Source organism: Microchirus variegatus, assembly GCF_963457635.1.
Source record: "Microchirus variegatus genome assembly, chromosome: 7".
In the NCBI taxonomy this organism is placed as follows: Eukaryota; Metazoa; Chordata; class Actinopteri; order Pleuronectiformes; family Soleidae; genus Microchirus; species Microchirus variegatus.
In genome coordinates this window covers 4,985,223-5,007,657 of record NC_139808.1, presented here as the reverse complement: position 1 = coordinate 5,007,657, position 22,435 = coordinate 4,985,223, and the positions used below count along the sequence as shown (strand labels likewise).

Sequence of the window (22,435 nt, the reverse complement as noted above, 5' to 3'; positions counted from 1 at the left end):
TTTCTACATTATACATCACCTATAGCAATGTAGTATATTTCGCTTATAGTAACTCTAACATAAAATTAATGATTTACATTAGAAAAATATTTACTCTAAGTCTAATATATAAACTGTGTCAAATAACTCATCATGTAAAAAAAATGTATTCTAATTAGTGATAATGTAAAGAGAATATTATAAACAGTGTTTTTTCATCCACAAAATATCTATGAATGATACAAAGATCTACTCAGGTGAGGTGCTGTGTAAGAGCAGTGAAAGTTGTCAAACAGTAAAACATGTTTACCTTCATCAACTGCAGGTCTGCAGGTCTCACTTCTGTGCCATGCAGTGGCTGCTATTTTCTCTGGTTTCCTGTTGTATCAGAGCCGTCTGTGAATTTTTTTTCGACTGCAGCCACGGTTCCACGAACCGTTTGCCATTTGGCATCAGCCCTCCTCCTGAGTTCTCCAAGGATGCGCGACACTGTGAGGTTTAGGCCAATTTCCCGTCTGAAGCTTTATCAGTCGTCGGTGTCTGTGTCGAGTCCGAGCCGGTCTTGTCACAGACGGATGGGGTTGGTTTGAGCAGATGTGTAGGAAGTGACTGAGCATGTCATGTAAAACACTGCAGTTAATTCAGTGTGCGACACATCCTGTAGAAACAAACGCTCTTGCAGACTGATATGCGCGCACTATGGCAAAATGTCAGCGGTAAGGCTGTGGCTGCACTTCAGAGGAGATTACAATCATGAGAGAGAGATAGAAACACACACACACACACCACAAGTAGAACAAACAGTAAAAGTTATTGTAGGAGCATGGGAATTTGTGTGATATGGGATATTAATGGAAACCTGAAACATTAAAAAAAGACTGAATTGAGTGGGAACAGTGCTGACAGTGAAGCAGGTCATACATTTTCAGAGGTCACCCTTTATGAAGGAATAATAAACTCTATATGCCTCATTTAGTCCTGCAAAAATGTTGAGCTTATCATTTATGTTCTGGTTGACTGGTGTTTGTCCTCTTGCAGCAATGTTTGCTTTTTTTTCTTCTTTTTTTTTACAGTTTTGTTTCAGAATTCCCATATTTTTGCTGTTTGACACCTCCTCCACCTTTACTCCACAGCTTTGCACTGTTATAGTTCCTTAGACGGTTAAGATTATACACAGAAAATACACACACAAATCTAGTAAAACCACCAAATACTTAATTGTGAATTATTTTACTTTTCTTTTTTAAATACATTTGAGGAATACTATATTTCATGGTTAATTCAATGCAGGACTTGACTTATAATGAGGTATTTTTTGCATTAAAGCATAGATACTTTACTCAAAATATCTTTTTTTATAAAGCCCTTTTTTGGCACAAGGGACTTGACAGATTCTGTCCTCTGACCCTTGAAATTGAGAGTCCAAAAACATGCAGATTAGGGGATTAGGTCAATTGGACCTCGAGAACAAAAAGTGGGGAAAAAAAAACAACTGTTCACACTATCACACATGTACTTAATAATACTATTTATTGCAAATTATATATACATATATGCAAAATGTATATATAATTAGCAAAAACAGGCATTTATTTTTAAATTACATAAATAATAGTGTGGACAACTGTAATTGAAATTCGTACCAGGAGCCGTTTCGGCCACTGCCATTTGTGGCTTGGGCCCTAACAAGTGTATTTATATATGTAATTGAATGTTGTATATGATACATTTAATAATGGCATAATTATGACCAAATGTCTTATTATTACTGTTATAATAAACATTGCTAGCAAACATATATTACATTCTATATACCTCGCTGGCAGCTGTGCCTCAGCTACACACTGTGTTTAACCCTTTAAGGTTCTACTCAACCATTTGGTCGACTACACTTTAAGTCACGATATCTCATTGAAAAATGCATCAAGCTGAACTCACTAACACTTAATGTGACTTGTTCTGAATGCAAACCAGGTTTATTATGAACAGACGTCTCAACCGTAGAGGCCTGTATCTGAAATACTGTAGGGTCTAATTAAAAAATAAATATATATATATATATATTGATTGATTGTCGTTATTGTTATCATAAGTAAATAAAATAATAAAAAATGCAAAGAAATAATTTTTCCTGTGCTTTTCTTGGCGCTGAAGTCGTGGGCCATGTTTTCATGATATTAAGTGGGGGGCCACATGTAATCGATTGGGGGACAGCATGTGGCCCCCGGGCCGCCAGTTTGAGACCCCTGCTCTAAATTGACCGTAGGTGTGAGATTGGATGGTTGTTCACCCTCATGTGGAGGATAAAGGTGTAGAAGATAGACAGATGGATGGATGGATGATGTCAGAGAAGTACAGTGGCCCTCACAAACCACAAAGGATGTCTTTCTTCTTCTGTTTGCATACAGAGCCTCACATACTTGTGTATTTTAAAGTGATCGTACACCTTTGCAAACATACATATTGTTAGTATATTCACTTTTCTGTCAGGGAAACCCTCCTAAACGTTACACACTGGACCTTTAAGCAGCGCATCAGGAGTGTTTGATTAATAGATGCAGGCCTGGCCTGAGGATGGACTCCACCCTCCATCCTGTTTACATGGGCACATGTGCTGCTTCACTGACAGCCCCCTCACACATCCCAGTAATAAAGGTCCTCCCACAAGCGAGCCATTTTCTCCTCCCAGCGCGGATACAGCCAGTGCGTGATTGTGATGGGGTCTCTTCTCCTCCTCCACCCCTGCGATCTCCTCCCGCCTCCTCGCTGTTTCCCAACCCACAGGGCGCCACCAGGGAGTGGCCAGTGGCCACGGAGGCAATACTTGAAAGCCGAGCGTGCTTGTCTCGCCTCCTCACCTCCGTGTTCAGAGCAGCACTTTAAGCGTTTGTGTGGCTTTTACTGCGCGGTTATAACACAACAGCGAGGCTGGAGAGCGAGAAAACGTCGCTGTTTCTGTAAACGTATTGACACATGGCGCATTTTAAACGGAAAACAGATAACCCAACGTCAATCATACTCGGGGATACAGCCTACCATGCTTAGTCCCGCCCCGTTCTCCGCCTTTGATCCAATGACATTGGCTGGTACATGCTCGTTGGCAGAAACAACCTCTCCCATTGGATAAGAGCAAGCAATCCTTCACACGTAGCTCTCAGAGGGGTGCGCTGCTTTTACACACGGGGACATCTGCTTTAAATAACCAGGCAGTGGACGAGACTGCTCTCTTCTGTTTGAAATTATTTTTAGAAAATATATTCAAATTGCTTGTGTTTTGAGTCAAAAGAAATTGATGAGTGTATGTGGTATATTGTGGTATATATATATATATATTTGTTCTGAAGCTGAAAAATATTAAATAAGAGCCAATTGGTTTATTCCCTATCATCACCACCCTCTATCTAAAACAGTAAAGGGCCACTGGCAGCAATAAGTTCACCTTTTCAAGCTCACCCTGCAAACAATTTACAAAAACTTTAAGACAATACATATTATATACAAAAAATATATAGATTATAGTGGATAAACAAAAGGAAACAGCAAGCCTCCAGCAAACACACACTCAGACATACATTCACACTGATCCACTGTTAAAATGTATACATTTACATCACAAATTTGTATTGAGTTAATAAAAGCTTATTTAATTTTGCATGTTTTTGAAAGGATCGTTTATTATTATTATTATGTATTATGATGTAATTTATCCCAGGAAGAATAAGGCTATGGATATTTTTAAATAACAATTGGTGGATATGAAGAAGAATTAATTAAATAAATAAATACAATGTTCATTTTGACTATACAATAAATACATATTAGTTATTAAATGTTTACTTCGTTAACTAGTAGTTCAATTGTATTTACTGGTCGACGTTCCCGCAGAGACGTCGCCGGGCTGCGGTGGTGCATAAATCGCACACACCGTGTTTTTCTTCTTCATAGCGGGCGGTCAGTCAAGTTAGTGTGAAGCTGCGAAAAGTTGTCAACCCGAGAAAAGCGCAGAGAAACTCCTCCCGTCTTCAAATTATGAGCAGTAAGTGAACTTTTTTAAAGTCGGCGGCGTGTGGTGAGCCAGCCATTAAGTTTACACATCGACGTCAAATCAAGTTACGTCGTTTTAAGTGTAAGAATTTGTTGTTACGGTGGTGTTTTATTGTTTTCTAGCTAGCGCCCTGAGCAGTTTAAAAGTACCAGCTACTTAATTGCTAATTGTTGGTACTTAGCTAACAACATTTTGGAAAACAAATCGAGCTGACAAACGGGTTTATCTTAACTTCTGCTCTTTACTGACACACTCTGCCTACACTACGGTTTAACCTAGTCCAGTTGTTGGAGCTAGCTTTAGTGGCACGGTCGAAACTCTTCAGCTGGGACTTAGCACTTTTCCCCAACATTACTTATAGTGAGTTAGTGTTAGCTTAGCTAATATGCTAGCTGTCCCTCCGAACACTTGTGGCATTGGTTTCCTTGTGGAATTCCCTTAACGTTAACTACAGGAACGCTTAGTTATTTTGTACGGGGTCGAGCGTAACTGTACTCCCGTCTGTTTTACTGTAGTGTTGTGGTCTTGATAGTGTAAGCCGACGAGCCGCTCATCTGAAGACTGATCTCACAAACTCTTCTTCCGCAGATCAGCAGCAGGGCGACATGGCCGCTGTGGGGAGCGGTGGAGGCTTCAGTCAAAAGCGAAACACAAACTCTCAAGTAGGTTAAACGCTTGCGCTTTTGCCAAATCAGACTATGAACTTAACTCTGCTGTCCAGTTACCGCCGCTTAACCCAGCATTTAATGTCGTGTGAGTGGCTCCGTGTTGCTCAGTTGTGTTGTGCGGGAGTTGTTGATTTTTCTCTTTGGAGCACATGTCACCGGGGTGGGGAATGGGCAGGTAAATTTCGCCCACATGGGGTGTTCCCGTCAAACCCCGGCACCAAGTGTGCACTTCGCTCGGCCCATTTGGCTGGGTTTGGAGGGGGTGGCTAGAGAAGTGTCTCAGTTTATAGGACAAAATAAAGTGTGGGAGGGAGATGGGTGGGTTTGGGGGGAGGGGAAGAGGAGCCCGCCGCTGCGCCGTGGAAAATGTCCCTCCCATTCTCTCCCACCGTGTTTCCCCCACGGACTTCACACTTCTGCCCATCCTCTCTGAATAACAGAGCTGCGTGACAAACAAAAGCGGGTTAATATTATGAGTCTTGCAGTATGTCGTCATGAGATCGTTTTATGTCTCATGGTCAAGTTTCCTTTTTTATAACATGCACTTCTCATTCTTTTCATCTATTTTTTTACTGAATCTGAATCCTAGGTTTTTTTTTTTTGTTTTTATAAGACATTTGTTTATCCAGGTTTTTTATTATTATTATTATTGAAAACGTGTTTCTTCATTTAAGAGATTTTTTTTTTCAGTTGTAGTGAAATGCCACGAGGATGTACAACAGCACAACCCTTTTTTCAGTTAAGCCTAAGTAGGTTTAACTTAAATGGCTTAGTAATCATTGTAGATAATTATTTGTTGTCTTTTCAAACTTAATTAGCTGCTTTTGGTATTCATTGCGCAAGTTATGAGTGAAACTTTGTGGCATATTGATATCCATAGGTAGTTAAACACTGTGCATATGTGTGCCCATTATTCCCTTTAGTATATAGATCAGATTTAAACTCCTGAACTGCTTGATTTATTTTAAACATACCTATCTAAGACTGGAATAGTCAGCTACTAATCCTTTTTTTAATTTTTTTACATAATTATTTTCCCATCGTCTCTCTTTGTTTTATTTGTTCTCTTTCTAGGACTCACAGCAACCTTCTCCCCTCGCCTTGTTGGCAGCCACATGCAGTCGAATTGACACCCCAGGAGAGAGCGATTCACCGTCAGACCAACAAACCCAGCAACAGCTGGAAATAAACCAGGGTGTTTTCACCACCAGTGCCAACGGCTGGCAGGTTGTACCTCTCAGCATTCAAACGTCCTCAGGCACGAACACTATCACCACTGACACGTTAGGGGTGATGACAGGAGGAGACTTAGGGAAGAGCAGACAGGTGCTGTCATCAACTGCTGTAAGCACTCAGGGACAGCATCAACAGCAGCCACAGTATGTTGTAGCTCAGGCTCCATCGATGCAGGGTCAGCAGGTGCTTACCACCATATCTGGTATGATGCCGAACATTCAGTACCAGGTTATTCCCCAATTTCAGACAGTAGATGGGCAGCCAGTGCAGTTTGCACATGCTCAGCAGGAGGCCGCTGTATCTGCTGCAGCAGGACAAGGGCAACAATTTCAGATTGTGTCCTCTCCTAATGGTCAGCAGCTTATAGCGACAACCAATAGGGCTGGTGCAGCAGGAAACATCATAACAATGCCCAGTCTCCTTCAGGGAGCCATCCCCATACAAAACATTAGCTTAGGCAATAATGTGTTACAAAACCAGCCCCAGTTTCTGGCAAATATGCCTGTATCACTTAATGGGAACATCACATTGTTGCCTGTTAGTACTGGAACAAACAGCACAGGGGGAGATGCAAATGGTGGAGGGGATACAGGTGGGAGCCAGCTTATACAACAACAAGTGTCTTCCAACAGTGGGATAGGGTACATGACAAGTGCACCCACTGTCACTGCGCAGACCACATCTTACGGAATGGCTCAAACGCATAACAGCAACGGAGCAGTGGCAGGGACATACCAGCACGGCACTATATCTTCTCTGGGTGTCCCGATACAATCAGATAACAGAGATGGGCAGCAGCCACAACAGATCCTTCTCCAGCCCCAGCAGCTTATCCAAGGTGGAACGCCCCTTCAGACCATCCAGGCTGGTACTGTCACAACAGCAGGAGGTCAGGTATTTGCAGCTCCAACACTCAGCCAGGAAGGACTTCAGAACCTTCAAATCATGCCAAATACAGGCCCCATCATCTTGCGCACTGTAGGCCCTAACGGCCAGGTGACCTGGCAGACCCTTCAGATCCAGAGTCCGTCAGGAGCACAGATCACGCTGGCCCCAGTACAGTCTCTCCCCCAACTTGGTCAGACTCAAGGAGCTTCTGCAGCTGGAGGAGTCTCTCTCAACACTATGCAGATCCCAGGTATCCAGACCATAAATTTGAACACGCTCGCAGGGTCCGGGCTGCAGCTGCAGGGTGTTCCCATCACCATTTCCGGCGCAGCAGGTCAGTCATCTGTCCACAAATGATATATGTTCTGTGTAAAAAGGTACATGCTGTTGTGTAATGTTCACATAATATTTTGAGCCATAGTACACTTAGTGATTCAGGGAAAAGAGCAGTCCTTATTTTTACTAAATGGTCAGTGTGTATTTTTTTTGCAAGTGTTTGCTTTTCTGTATTTGCTTGGATTTAAATAACAGGTGTTGTGACAAAACTAGTCACAAAAGTAGTTGTGTTTTCATTGTTCATATATGATAGATAGGTTTAGCTATTAGTGCACTAGTAGCATAGGAGTAGATTGACAGTTGGCTTGAGAAAATATCTCAAGTAGTCCACAAAATGTATGTTACTCGTGGTGTTTTTTTTGCTCTGAATTTTAAACTATCTTGTATCTCTGGTTTTGATCGGTTTTTGGCTCTTTGTAGAAGGTGCACTATACTGGTTTAACCAGTTTAACTGGTCTGGAGTTTCCCTGAGCTCTTATGCGTTTGTGTTCATGTTAAAATCAATGTCTTTCTTAACTCGGTAACACTACATCTGTGCAGGTCACGCTCACATTACAATACTAAGTTGGCCACAGTGTCTTTGTCAGTGTAGAGAATCCCAAATTGCGTCCAAATCTCTCTTTGCATCAAATACAAAGATCTCAATGAATTGTTTCTCAATTAAATTAACCTCTTCCATCACTATAGGAGACCAGACTTTACAGACGGGTGGAGAAAGTTTGGATGATAGCACAGCTATGGATGACGAGGACATAAGTCCACCAACTCAAGGCCGACGCAACCGGAGGGAAGCATGCACCTGTCCCTTTTGCAAGGACGGAGAAGGACGGTATGTGACTTTACCATATTTAACCGTCCTTCTGGACAAACTTTGTCTATCCCAGCTTTAAACTGGCATCCATTTTTTTCACAGTGTCATTTATTTCATTTATTTTTATCAAAGGGCTAATTCTATTAGAAATCATAACTCATTTTCGTTAAATTAGTCAATGAGGACCAAGTTATTATTCTTCTGACATTTTTTTCATACAGTCTAATCACAGTCCTCTAACTCTGATGTATGGTTTTAAATTTAAGCAGCGACCCGTCTAAAAAGAAGCAGCACATCTGCCACATCACTGGCTGTGGGAAGATCTATGGCAAGACGTCCCACCTGAGAGCCCACCTCCGCTGGCACACGGGGGAACGACCTTTTGTCTGCAGCTGGTCTTTCTGTGGCAAACGATTCACGCGTTCAGATGAGCTCCAGCGTCATAAGAGGACACACACAGGTACAATCAGGATATTGAGTCACACCACTGGGAAACAAAATCTAGGAGGTTATTTTTGAATGCATACATGTTGAAAAGACAAATGAAAAGAGTTGTTGCTTATGTCATTAGTACTAACTCGGTATACAGTAAAGGAGCACAGTACAACTGTTTATGTGTGTCATGTGACGGTAGCATATTTGCTATGTAATTGAGTGTTTTTTTTAACATGATGATTAACAATCCTGAATATTACGTCATGTTACTCATTTGCTATATTTACTTATGTCCACAGTGTTGCCAGAGGTAGTTCATAATGTGAATGACCTTTTGTCTCTAACTCTTTTTCAGGTGAGAAAAAGTTTGTTTGCCCAGAATGTCCTAAACGCTTCATGCGCAGCGATCACCTCTCAAAGCACATCAAGACCCATTTGAACAAAAAAGTAGCCTCCAACAGCGGCACCGCAGTCTCCTCTGGCGCCGTTTCTCCTGCAGCAGGAACGGAAGCTGGCGGTGGGCAGGGCAATGACCAGCACACCATTGTCACCATGGAAACCTTATCTGCTGACAGCATAGCTCGACTGGCCAACAGCGGGATCAACATGATGCAGGTAGACCTTCACCAGATCAATGGCAACAGCTACTAAGGGGCAGTGGGGGAGCAGGACGATGGCCTTGATGGATGCTGCACTGGGACATTTGGGGTTGAAAACAAAGCACATCTGACTGCAGATGCGGATCCTCTCATGGGCTTCAGACAGGACAGGTGGTCACAGGTGCAACACAACCCATGCTATTGGATATAAAACAAAGGCAGGAATATGAATTCCACCTTTTATTTAAAGGAATATCGCATTTAAGTGTCGGAGGTTGATTGAGTTGAATTAAAATGTTAGATTAGAAAAGTCATGAAATATTTCCGGTGAAAGGAAATGGCACTACACTAACATTTGTCCCACATAAAGCCCAATCTAATTGATGGTGGGATTGCAATAAAACACACAGACCAGCACTCTTAGTGTTAAATTGTTAAGTAGTACTATTCTTCAAACAAGCTCCTCCAGTAGTTAACAGATGACACTACTAAGTCGGACTTTAACACTTGTGCCCAGGGATGTGAGCTTCTCTACTTCTTCCTTTTTCAGCTCAGGTGTTTATCAAGCGTATACTCCAGGCCCACTTCACCCCTTAACACTTATATTCTCTATCGGAGGCACACCATGATGATCTCGTGTGGCAAATATTTGCTTCTGAGAGTTCTGTGATTTGGGAGCGCAATCCCAGTATCATAGGAATAATAAGTGTTTTATAGTGGACCGCAATTTATAAGCCAGACGCAATAATGAGTGTGAGGATGTCGGTGTGCTGGGGTGCTGAAATCCTGAGTAACTCTTAAACCTCTTGTGTAGGTACACACATTTAAGCCATCAAGTTTTGATATGTTTATCATTGCAAATGCATTTTTGATTTTGTTGTTTTTTTTCATGTAAAAATATAAATATAATTCTTTGGTAATGTAAAGGCTGCAGATACTCTTAGCATACACAGTTGCCTTTCAGTTGTATGAATCTCATGCACAATCACTCTTAATCTTTTGTTATTACTTTTATACATATATATACATATATATATGTATGTAGATGAACTATGTTAACATAAAAGCCTTTCAGTCATAGAATGCTTATTCTATACAGTCAAGATCTTCCCAGTATTTCTTTTTCTATGCTGTACGTAACCATCTGGAACCGTTTGAGTGTGTGGGAAAACAATTGTTTATTCTCATCTGGTCATAGTGAAGTATTTTGTATTAGCGTCCAGACTGCATATACATGTAAGCTCAAAACCAAAGGTTCATACTCATTTTGGGGAAAACTAAGAAATGCTTCTCTTTTTTTTTTTTTGGTCCACAGATTTTCTAATTTTTACTCACAATATGCATGTTAAAGTTCTAACTGGAAAGATCCAGCTCGAGGCAAACCTCGAACACATCCCTTTATTGTTGAAATAAATAAGTTGCAAAATGTATGACGACGACCCAGTGGTAGCTTTTCTGTTCCTTTGCTTCAACACCGTGCTTAATTTCACACAAAGTTGTAACTTGTATAAACTATGTTTAAAAAAAACTCTTCCTTGAAACTACATTCAGACAAGTGCTCTTACTTTTGCCCCATTTTAAATAAGGGATTTTATATATATTGTGTGTGTGTGTATATACAACTACTGCAACTGCCAACAGCTGGATTAAAATTCTGAACATGATTTGTCTCATTTCTATGAAAACGTGTATCAAACAACAATCAACTAAACAAAAAAAAAACACTTTATTGATTTTAGAATCACATATTGTGTACACTTTAAAATAGAGACTGGGAACAATGCTGCTGAGGTCACTTCTCCACATCATCATCCTCACTCTTCAGTTTGTTACGGAGGCTGTAATGAGATAAATAACATACGTCAGGTGAACAGATGTAGTCTATTCCCCCCAAACCACTCTGTAGGACCTGCAGTAGCCCACCTGGTAAGGTAAGAGTGGACATCAGAGAAGCCGTGGTATTGAGCCAGAGGAAACAGGATGCCGGTCGGGCAGCGGCCTTCACGCTGACGGCAGAAGCTGCAGTTGCAAATGCCTCGACAGGGAGGGCACTGCCACTCCTGGAAAGGGAAAATTACAGCATGGTTGAACAATGCTTTCCTTAATTCAGCTCAAGAGAAAAGGTAATTCAAATACCCCTGTTTTTTAATGACGATGCATTGCTTCTGCATAGCTTCGTTAACAAACCATGTAAACCTCAACACTTATTGACTATAAATATTGTGAATGTGTGTGTCAATTTATCAGCAGCCTGACCGGATCCAGCAGCGCCTTCCTGACGTCCTCTCCGTATCTGTTCCTTAGGCACGGCCCACAGAACTGACCCTGAATGCCGCGGCATCCTTCGCTCCGACAGCACGTCTTCGTGTCGACAGTTTTCTGACGGCACTGATGACACGTGGAGCCCTGAAAATACAAAGAGAGTGGAGGTGGAAGGATATGTGCATGTGAGTTTTATTTCATTTTACATCTGTCAAATCATATCATTTGTAAATATTCTGATATTTAGGCTTCAGCACAAAAGAGAAAGCCACCTGATGGCAGCACAACACCAGTGTTTTTTTCTAATTAGGGGTATTGCTGTGGACTCACTGTGGCACTGTTGTAGACTTTTTCAGTCATGGCGTCTGCTATCAGCTGGAGCTCGTCCTCTGTGATGTCCTCCACAGGACGGACAACATGAGGTTTGCTCTGGTTAGGTCGTGGGGTGCCACGGCGCCGTGGGGCTCGGCGTACCTGGGTCACGGACGCAAAAAAAGAAAGAAATATTTGTCAAAAAATAGCTACTGCCAAGTATCATTTTTAGGCATCCTTGGTGACATTATGGAGCTGTAACCACAATATCTTGAAGGTTATCATACGTCCCATGAATAACCCCGCCCTTGACAAATAGAACATACCTCCAACAACTCCTCTTCCAAGCTGAGCTCAATTTCTTCTTCCTTGACGGCTGAAGGACCCTCGGTTCCTCCCATCGAGCGGGTCTGTCTGCGGGACACCCGTTCTGGGTTCCTCCTGGATTCGCCTCCAGCTGCGGCAGAGTTTGGTGGACGCTGCAGTCCGAGTTGGATAAAAATCGCCGGAGTACATCAGTCAGCAAATTCTATCAAGATTGCTGGCCACTTGGTCGATATTAAACGCTCCCGATTGTCAACTCACATGTTTTCTCTCTTTTTTCTTCTGTTTGTCTGCTTGTTTTTTCAGGATCCCTGCACCCCCTGGCATTTTCTGCAGGTCTGCCATCAGTTGAGCCAGCTGTTAGAAAACAGGGAAGTTAAAATGTCAAAATAAAATGCAAGTAAAGTCATGAGCTACTGGTGTTAATGTCAAACTTTACAACTCATTTGTCAAACCAGTGATTCTGGATTACCATTGCTTTGTTGGCCTTGATGTTCTGCTCCCTCTTTGCCAGGAAAGAAGTCGACTCGTCCCCCGAATCAAATCGAGGATTTTCACCAGGAGACGGAATAGTCAACGGCATCTCATCTTCAAATTTAACACGTGTCCCCCTTTTCGCCTTACTAGTCTTTCCTGCCTTCTTTGCTCCCCGGGTTTCTTCCTCTTGCACCTCATCATCCTCATCCTCCTTCGCCTCCTCACTGGAGTGATGGGTGGTGCGCAGTGCCACTCTCAGCCTGAAGGGCTGGGTTCTGGAGGGTGCTTTAGATTCCTGCTTCTTGGGTGAAAGATCAAACTCGGCCTCATCTTCCAAACTTAAATTCTGGTGGATATAAAAGCAGGTGAGTTATAATTAGGTCAGTGACAACTCTTGACATTACACCACAGTTTCTTACAGAAAAAGCATGTTCACTCTGCACTGAAGTTTGTTTGAAAAAGATGTTAATTCTAACACCATAAAAATTTAAATAATTGAAAGAAAAATAATGTTAAACGACCGCTTTAACACAAGTATCTACTTTAAGGTAAGACTTTAGCCAAACAAAAGTAGCACAAGGAAAACATATACGTTTATTGAATTTATTGTATTGTTAATGTTGATATATATTATAGCCCTAACGACAACGTTAACCTATGACATATTAATACTTTATTTAAAATAATACAAGCAGACTTTCACTGTTTCCCTTTGAGTCCTGAGAAGGACGTGAAGGCCTCGACTGAAGCTAGCAAAACGCACCTTGAGCTCACTGTCAGAAAAGCCGTAAAATGTTCGGTCGTTTTCGGAGTCTTCCGCGAAAACATCCGCCAAAACCGCTGCCTGAAGACAAACATGTCGAGAAAAATGGTTATAAACAGAATAAGGGATCGAATATCAACCACTAATACTGACACCAAGTTCTTTTTGGGGGGGAGTTGTTTGAATGTTTTACCATTTTATTCGTAGCTAACGTGTGCACCGAAGACAAGTCTACCTTTAGCAATTGGACCCGCCCACGCGACGGTACCGGTCACCTGTTTAATTAATGTGATTGACGGTGAGATGCGCTTGTTTTATAAGTCAGGGCAGCGGACTACAGAGACACCAGCCGGGGTCAAAGCACGCACTATTCTATATTTATCTGTGTATCTGTATTTATTTATTAATATTTTGCTGAAACTTAGATGAGGTTAATTTAGAAACATGTGGACTCAAAACTATTTTATTAATATTGTTTTAAATTTGATCTATCTATCTATCTATCTATCTATCTATCTATCTATCTATCTATCTATCTATCTATCTATCTATCTATCTATCTATCTATCTATCTGTCTGTCTGTCTGTCTGTCTGTATATATTATATATGTATATGTATTTGTATATGTATATGTATGTTACCCCGCAACATATTTATGGTTTTATATGTATATATATATATGTGTGTATATTGTGTGTATGTGTATATATATATATATATATATATATGTGTGTGTGTGTGTGTGTGTGTGTGTGTGTGTGTGTGTGTGTGTGTGTGTATATATATATATATGTGTATATATATAAGTATTATATATATCTTTTTGGCTTTATCTATATATATGTTTGTATTTTTTTTTTATTTTTTTTTTTTTTTAAAGACACTTTATTTCAGACTCACCAAAGCTAAATCTGGACAAGAAGAAATAAGAAACATATACACAAGTTAAATAAATGTGAGAAAAACTGACCTGATGTTGGGGCCAAAATTCATTTAAACTAAGTCCTTGAATGTCTGTTAAACAACGACGACAACAACAAAAACTGCTTCTTGTGTTAAAGATATTGTCAAAATGTTGAATTAGGAGAAATACTTTACTTAGTATCTCATTGTCTGGCCCAAAGAGTCCTAAATGTGACTAAACATAATATATAAATAAATATATATAGTTTTTAAATGTATGTATCATATTCAATCACATGTGAAGCATGAGCATTTTAATCTCTCTCTGTTCCTAGGTAGAAAAACGATGCAACCCCCCTTTTTTTAAATAAAATAAATAAAGGACTTGAGTACAACAAAAATGGAAACCACTTGAAGCAAGGACATTGACCTTAAAAGCACAAAGGCAGCTGCATACAACACTCCCACATGGACAGCAGGTGATATTTCTTAAACACTGCGAGCAGATTATTTTTGATAAAAAAGTACTGTCTTCTCACAGTCCAGCACATGCAGGTGTGTGGCAGTGGGAGTGATGCCGGGAAACGTGGGAAACTCCTATCACATTCCCAGGACACTCCCTGCTGCTCGGCCACTCTGGTCTCAGAGGGACCATGATCCTGCAACTGTGGTTGGTGATTTTGGCTGCGGGTGAGTGCGCTCTTTTATATACTTTGCTTTATTTTTTATTTTCTTATATTTTATGGCCTCGTGACTTCTTATTTGTGGTTTGATTGCTGCCATGTTGCTGAAGCATTGTGTGATAGATAATGTAACATTTACACGGCAACTCAGTAACTGGGTCTGTTACTAAACTTTTTCATAATAAAACTTGGATAACATAAAGGTTGATAAATATTGTACGTTTATTTGAAGTGAAATTGGGGAAACTTTGTGTTATTTGCCTATAAAGACCTATTAGTCTATAGTCTTCAGTGGATCTGACTTCTTTCTTTTTTTGACTTGCTTATGCTTAACTGTACATTGTATTTTCACTGTTTTATAGTCTTATTGTTAATATCTTTTTATATTGTACTTTCTTGGAAATGCATGTTTATTGTTTATTATTTATTATCTTTATCATTACTGTCTTTGCTGCAGGACTAATAAAGTACCATCTAATCTTAGATTTATTAATAATAATAATAGTAATAATGATAATAATAATAACAATAAGAGGCATTTGAAAAACCCAGATTGTCCCAGTTAAGGCCCAGATTACAACAACAACCACAACAGAGAGAGTGTAACGTTTAACCCCTTTTAAAAACAAAACAAAAAAAAAAACTACATCTTAATGTCTTCATTTCCTCTTCTTCTTCTCTCCAGGATTCAGGTGTACATGCGTGTGCAGCCAGTTTTCACATCACAAGAGACGGTGTGTATTCCACTTGAACAGCACAGCGGCAAACACTGAGCACAACAACAAATACGTTACTTCGGGCGATGTGAACGGGTCGGTGCAGGTCTGCGAGAGCACTCGCTGCTGTGTGGGATATTTCCGGGTCCTCAGTGGTCAGCCTGTGGTCGACCTCCTTGGTAAGAAACCATTTGGACTCATTATCTATCCAATCTAGGTGTCATTAGAGAAAGGTGGCATTAAAAGCCCAAAAGCCATATAATATTGTATGATATTGTTTATGTCATATTTAATTAGTACAGTTAAGTATAAAGGTTTTTATGCAGCTGTCTCCTCTGTTACTTCTTTTGTTGTTGTTGTTGTTGTTGTTGCAGCTTGTGATGTCGCTGAAAAGTCCTGCCCAGACGCCGTCTGCAAGACGCAAACACGCTTCAAGTGGAACTACGTGAAATGTGTTTGCAACACGGACTTGTGCAACAGCAACATCACGTGGACAACAGACTCAGAACAGCCTCAACACACACACTCTAATTTGGAAGGTAAGGTAATAATGTGAATTGTGAATATCAGTTGTGAAGCTCAGTTTCCTGTCATGGTTTTTAATATACTGACACATTCCTGCTGTTCGTCGCTGATCAATATATCATTTGTGTTTCTTTTCAAAATAAAGTTGCTGTGACTCTAATGGGAGCATTTCTCGTCGTGGGCTTTGTGATCGCTGCTGCCACATGGATTCACTTCTTCAAGGGAAAAAGTAAGATGTTTCTATTTCCCAGTAAATGCCTACTTTAGCCATATATGGGATTTGATATATTATATTGAAATATCGTTTTTTTCCCTTGCTGATAATGGGTTTGTCTTGAGGTTAAACTATAGAATAATCCATTTCTTTTCAGTTGTATGTGTTTTGTATATGTTTCCTACATGGACAATAAAGTTAGTTGATATTTGCGACTGTTACATTAACATACACCAAAGAGATGCTCTATTGTCTTGATTAAAACTCAGTTTGCTGTTACAGTTTAAATAAGAGTTGCTGGATAACCTCCTGGTTCAGACCTGATTCGAAACAGAGAGGCCGTTTGTTGTTTCTCTTTGAAAACGTTAAATTGTGTTGCTTTTGTATCAAATAGATTAGAGGGGAGGAAAAAAAAAGGCTTTCTTTCCACATTATTAACATTCTCATTCACATTTTTACTGTTCTCATCCCATCTGTTTGACCTTGGGACTGCTTCATTCATTCCACTTGACTGACCTTGGTTGTTTATCTGTGCCATGATACTCCCTTTTACCTGTGTGTCCTTTCTTCGTCACTCTCTGTCTTGTATGATAGCATCACATTGCCCCTCAGTAAGTGTGTTAACAGTGGGATTTGTTTATTTGTGTTGTTTTAAAAGAGAATCTACAAGGTTGCCGTCGTGGTCGCAGTGTCTCCTCGCGGCTGTCTTGCCAAACCACAAAAAACAATGAGGTTGACGTGGCTGATATTGAACTACAGCAGGTAAGTCTGCTTATCGAATGTATTCATATTGTTTTACAGTGTGGAAAATGTAGTGATATTTACATATATATGTGTATATTACAATTCCCTTTGTTCAATCCCTTTTCAGATTTTGGCCCGTGGATATTTTGCCATCGTCTGGCAGGGGAAATACCGTGGATCTGCAGTGGCTGTGAAGGTTTTACCCTCTGACTGGAAACATAGATTTACTGCAGAGAAGGAGGTTTATGAGCTGCCACTGATGAAACATGCTGGGATTCTCCACTTCCTGGGCACTGGGAGGAAACATGACGACGGCAGCTGGATCATCGTTCTGCAGCTAGCCGAATACGTAAAAATGACAACCTTTCTTTCGTGGAAAATTACAGCTGCTGTCTGTGATAACTTCTGACTAATTATTTTGGCTTATTTATTGCGTCTGCATGGTCAACATTCCCCCACCCTCCTGTCTATAAGTCACTTCATTAACATGTTTGGTGAGGGGGGCGTTTATTCACAGAGAGTTCTGGCTCATGATTGGAAAGAGTGTGAAAAGTTTGAGCTAAAATATTTAACTGAAAGCAGCTTTAATGTATTAAGTTGGAAATTAAAATAGGGAAAAGAGTAATAGTGTTATAAATATGAGATTTCAGGCCTCCACTTTGACCAAGCTTACAAAAAGCAAGCCTCTTCTCCATCTTATTAGCTCTCTTTCATGGATGCTCATTACTATGGTACCAGCGTCTGTGGAAAATCAACTTTTGAGCATGGTTAACTCTACTGACTATTCATTTTCTTGACCAAAAAGCATTTTTGTTTTAAATTATTTACCACCGATTTCCCCAACGAACACAAAAAGGAAGTGCAATTAATTATTTTAGTCGATTAACAACAGTATGTATACTTAATAATACTAATAATAATAATAATTGTAATTTTAATTGCCGTGTTTACATCCAAACGCATTTTAAAGTTCAGTTGATCTGGCCAGGATACATCAGCGTTTGTTCTGTTTAGAGCTGGATACTGTACTCCGATCCAAAACTTCCCATTCATGTTGTGTCTTTGAGTGTTTGAGGTCATTGTGCCCAAACTGTCTTAATATTAAAAACGTCTCTTTGATTTCAGGGTTCTCTTTGTTCTTTTCTGTGCACACACACCATCGACTGGACGCAGTCACTGAAGCTGTGCCAATCTTTATCGCAGGGACTTTCCTATCTCCACTCTGACCTTCGCAGCTATGGTACGAGCCAGAATGTTACTGGGAATACGTGTCATGTATGTGCCAGAGACTACCAATGTGGACGTGATGCTTGTGCTACACTCTTAGAAATAAGGGTTCCAAAAGGGTCCTTCTACAAGGGCTGAGGTTCTACCTGGAACCATTTACCTCTGAAAAACCCTTTCCCTAAGAAAAGGTTTTTTAAGGGTAATTGTTCCAGTAGGAACTATTTTGATCTAGAGAACCCTTTAAACCCCCTTTATAATAAGGGGTTTTGAAGGGGTTCTTGGTGGAACCTTTATTAAAAAAAAGGTTCTACTTGGAAAAAAAAAGGGTTCTCCTATGTGGACAAGCCGAAGAACCTTTTATGGATCTACTTAGCACTTTTATTTCTAAGAGTGTATGTAGCTAAACTGATTATTGACGTGCTTGTGTCTTTTCTTGCAGATATGCATAAACCTCCGGTGGCCCACAGAGACCTCAGCAGCTCCAATGTACTTGTGAAAGCAGATGGTACTTGTGCCCTGTGTGATTTTGGATGCTCCACCATCCTGCGTTCTTGTTCGGGAAATCTAAGCCACATCATGGCCATGATGGTGAGAAGCTGGCAGCACAGAGTAATGGCACAAAGGGAACTTGCCAAAGAAAGATGGAGACACTGTCATATTTTGTTTGTCTGTCTGCACAGAGCTGTTGTCAGAGGGGAACTCTGCGCTACATGGCTCCTGAGATCCTGGACGGTGCTGTAGATCTACGCAGCAGTAGCTGCTTCAAGCAGGGGGACATTTATGCTCTGGGACTGCTGCTGTGGGAGATCTGGATGCGCTGCTCTGATTTATTTGAAGGTAAACTCACTTGTAGTAATGTCAGGTGTCGGATAGTGCTTCTCTTGGATTCTCTTGGAACCCTCAGAACCCACAGTATTTCGGCTTCTTTTTCCCATTACAATGTTACATAAAGTATATACAGAGGCTATAAGAATGTACGATATAGAGTGTCTTTTTTTCAGCACAACCTAGGCAATCTGATGAAAAAAATATATATTTTCACCAACTATATAAACACACCTGAAAAGTACTGAAAATGTTTAATATCGGATTTAATTTGTGAAATTTGGAAATAAGTCACAGTTCAAAGTTCACTTGGCTCATTTTTTATTTGAAACAAAAATACAAGAAAAACAGCACAACAGTCTATTTGGTGACTTCTGCACAGTTATATCACAACTAAAAATGTGATATAAAATGAATCATAACTTTGACTCAACAACACATAAGAAGACACATTTTTAAAGCCTGAATATGTGACCTATAAACACACACACACACCCCAGGATGTTCATATCAGGAGTTGTGTATTATTCCCACGGCAATTTACCATGGGTGCACCTCAGATCCGTGCACCCAGGGTTAATCGGGTTTATTACATAATGAACTAGAAAAGCACTCGGAGAGCGCAGACCTCCGCCAAGGCAGCTCAGTACCTACAAAATACACCCTGCCGGCACGCCTGGGTCAGACGGCGAGTGTTGTAACCAGTGATGGCGTCTACGGATCACACCCAAATTTAACCACTTGTTCCTGGTCCCATTGTAGACATTTCCTGAAAGTTTCATCCAAATCCGTCTGTGACTTTTCGAGTTATGTTGCTAACAGACAGACAAACAAACAAACTCCGGCGAAAACATATACCCCCTTCATGGAGGTCAATAAAAGCAAATGTTCCACTAACTTTTACATTCAAAACACACTGCAGAAGGAAAGTGCACATATCTATTTTATTTTTTTATATCATGACAACTTTATTAGTTATGAAAGAGTGCACAAATAGGTACTTCAGACAAAATGGTTACATCATCAACACTTGAATTTTCACAACCGTTGTGTCAGCCTTCTGCTCTGATAAATACAGTATATATATCTTCAGAGCAGACGGAAATTCAAATAAATGTCTCCATCTGCAGGCGGCGACGTTCCACAACATCTGCTGCCCTACGAGTCTGAGCTGGAGGGCGACGTCACGCTGGAGAGCCTCATCGCGTACGTGATAACCAGGGAAAAGAGACCGTCCGTACCTAAACACTGGGAGCTGCTCGCACAGGTATTCATGAGTGTGTTTTCACTGTAGCTACAGTGGGAGCTGTGTTGTGTATATGTATGAAGTGGATGCTTCAATCTTTCAGGGCTCAGCAGTGCAGGAGCTCCTGTCAGACTGTTGGGAGTTTGATCCAGACGCTCGAGTGACGGCTCACTGTGTCGCAGACAGATTAGACTCTCTGCAGTCTGCAATGACTCTTTTCCCACTTGATTTACAGTAGTCTATAAGCAGCTGTTAATACTGTTGTGTTTTTTTTTTTTTTATTCAATGAGGACTCTACATTTACACTACAGGTGTTGTAAAACATTGATATAGTGTTGAAAAAGTACATTTATTACCCTCTAAGTGTCAAATAATGAACTGTGTGAAGTGAATGTTAAGCACTGACTAATTATGTGCAGGTTCTTTAGGTTTATACTGCAGTTGTTGCACATGTGTTTCAAGAGTATATTTTTAATTTCAGCTCTGTACTTGGAGTTTGTATTTTATACTTTTGACAGTATTAAGTCAACAACTCTTGGACCTATATGTTCACCGAAACTGGTGCTAAATACACACTTTTAGAGTACAATGTACACTAAATGTCATTTTTGCTGTATATCGAGCAGTTTCATGGTTTCCTTTGTGTCACTATACTTTAGTTTTAGATTGAACTCTATATATTAACTCGGTTTCTTGAGCATGTTTCTATTACTCTCTTTTAATTTGAATTAATACTTGAATAAATTCCATACATGTAGTCCTATATTGCAGGGATAAATGAAACCGTTTCCATATTGTCATAAAGCAAATTGTAGTATTTGAGTAATAACGAATAAGATGTTATTCCTCAAATCGCAGTACGTTGGATGTGTTTTTATTGTGTACCCGTTCTTGTGAAACAATATACTATATGTTTGGCTATTTGAGTCATTTTTTTTTACCATGCACACCTCTGTTTCTGTACATTTAAGGCTATTTTTCAGACCAGGACGTCCACTCTCTGTAACAACCAACCTGAGGAGTTTTCCTCTCCTTTTTTAATTCCTTTAAAATAATAATAGTAATAATAATTATGAGTGTGGTTTTGCTGGGTATTATTTTGGTTTGTGTATTAGTTTCATATCATTGTCATCCTAACCCTTTAAGGTATGCACCAAGAAAAAAGAAAAAGCATTTTTTATTATTTTATTTTATTTACTTATGATAACAATAGCGTGAAATTAGACCCTACTGTATTTCAGATACAGGCCTCTACCAAACGGTTGAGATGTCTGTTCATAATAATTCATAAAGTACAACATTCAGAACAAGTCACATTAAGTGTTAGTGAGTTCAGCTTGATGCATTTTTCAATGAGATATCGTGACTTAAAGTGTGCTCGACCAAATGGTTGAGTAGTATCTTAAAGGGTTAATGTTGTGTCTTAACAGTTTTAAGCCCTTTTAATCGAATAGAAATAACAGCCTCATTACTTTTATGTGCATTTGCTGTGATCTGCTGTGACATGTTAAACTGTAAAGACGTTATTGAATGATAAAAAAACGTTGGCCGTTGGTAACTAAGGTTTGAGTTATGCTAACTGTGAGTTATTTGTTAAAATGAAACAAAGCAATTGTATTTTTATGTAAACTTATCGTGTAATGGGAGGAAGTGTTTGTGGATATGATTAATTGGTTAAAGAAAAAACCTATTTCAGCCTCATACAATGATTTTTTTTATACAGAGAGTGGGCTATAATCTGTCAAATATTACTCTTGTGGGTGAAAACGAATTATTATTATTATTACAGTAAATGCCCCACGGGTCATTTTTGAGGCAGACATCCCCTTACAGGTAAAAAGAAGAGTGAGGGTATAATCTATCTAGGGCAGGATATTAATAATACAGTCATGGTGATAACTGCAAAGTGGGTGCAAAGTGTTCAAATCAAAACACTCGTGAAATGACAGTGCAAAAGTGGGTCAAAAAAAGGCTACAGCACTCACAGATTGGTTTTTGCACACGATCACTCCGGGCCGTAGATGTGCACGGACAAGACTCCAGGTGGTGCTCAAGCACATGTGACTCTTTCCAATTTTTATGTATCAGGTAAAAGTGTGCAATAATATCCAAATATTGCATTTGAGACAGCAGTTGTGTTTTTATACCATATTTTTGTAGAAACTTGTTGAGTGTAGGACTATTTACTGTAAAACAGGGGTGTCAAACTCAAATGA

The 22,435-nt window shown here is 40.0% G+C and overlaps 3 protein-coding genes across 4 annotated transcripts; 2 read left to right on the top strand and 1 right to left on the bottom strand.

Annotated features, from left to right (window-relative positions):
* Positions 1 to 3,950: 3,950 nt before the first annotated feature.
* On the top strand, positions 3,951 to 10,620 carry sp1 (sp1 transcription factor). Of its 2 annotated transcripts, none has more exons than XM_083892351.1 (6): positions 3,951 to 4,015; positions 4,613 to 4,686; positions 5,767 to 7,150; positions 7,840 to 7,981; positions 8,233 to 8,423; positions 8,754 to 10,620. In XM_083892351.1, exons 1-6 carry the CDS (start codon positions 4,009 to 4,011, stop codon positions 9,047 to 9,049), a joined length of 2,094 nt encoding a protein of 697 aa, XP_083748477.1. In that variant the 5' UTR covers positions 3,951 to 4,008; the 3' UTR covers positions 9,050 to 10,620. The 2 variants fall into 2 exon arrangements, with proteins under 2 accessions (XP_083748477.1, XP_083748476.1); XM_083892350.1 differs by having other exon boundaries at positions 8,230 to 8,423.
* Positions 10,621 to 10,789: 169 nt separating this feature from the next.
* On the bottom strand, positions 10,790 to 14,694 carry LOC310929762 (cell division cycle-associated protein 7-like; the record flags this gene model as incomplete). Its single annotated transcript, XM_083892608.1, has 9 exons — positions 10,790 to 10,835; positions 10,921 to 11,057; positions 11,254 to 11,403; positions 11,590 to 11,733; positions 11,898 to 12,050; positions 12,157 to 12,252; positions 12,368 to 12,718; positions 13,136 to 13,216; positions 14,644 to 14,694. The coding sequence occupies 9 exons, from the start codon at positions 14,692 to 14,694 to the stop codon at positions 10,790 to 10,792; spliced, it is 1,209 nt and encodes a 402-aa protein (XP_083748734.1).
* On the top strand, positions 14,693 to 20,457 carry LOC310929761 (anti-Muellerian hormone type-2 receptor-like; the record flags this gene model as incomplete). Its single annotated transcript, XM_083892607.1, has 10 exons — positions 14,693 to 14,729; positions 15,408 to 15,617; positions 15,813 to 15,977; positions 16,836 to 16,939; positions 17,049 to 17,270; positions 18,047 to 18,161; positions 18,588 to 18,757; positions 18,829 to 18,985; positions 20,104 to 20,240; positions 20,323 to 20,457. The coding sequence occupies 10 exons, from the start codon at positions 14,693 to 14,695 to the stop codon at positions 20,455 to 20,457; spliced, it is 1,452 nt and encodes a 483-aa protein (XP_083748733.1).
* Positions 20,458 to 22,435: the final 1,978 nt, after the last annotated feature.

What these genes read in the sequence shown, in the direction of transcription:
- sp1 (XM_083892350.1), top strand. An exon ending in AGCGAAACACAAACTCTCAA is followed by an intron (nt 4,687 to 5,766) that starts GTAGGTTAAACG and finishes TTCTCTTTCTAG; the next exon opens with GACTCACAGCAACCTTCTCC. An exon ending in TGCAAGGACGGAGAAGGACG is followed by an intron (nt 7,982 to 8,229) that starts GTATGTGACTTT and finishes TTTAAATTTAAG; the next exon opens with CAGCGACCCGTCTAAAAAGA.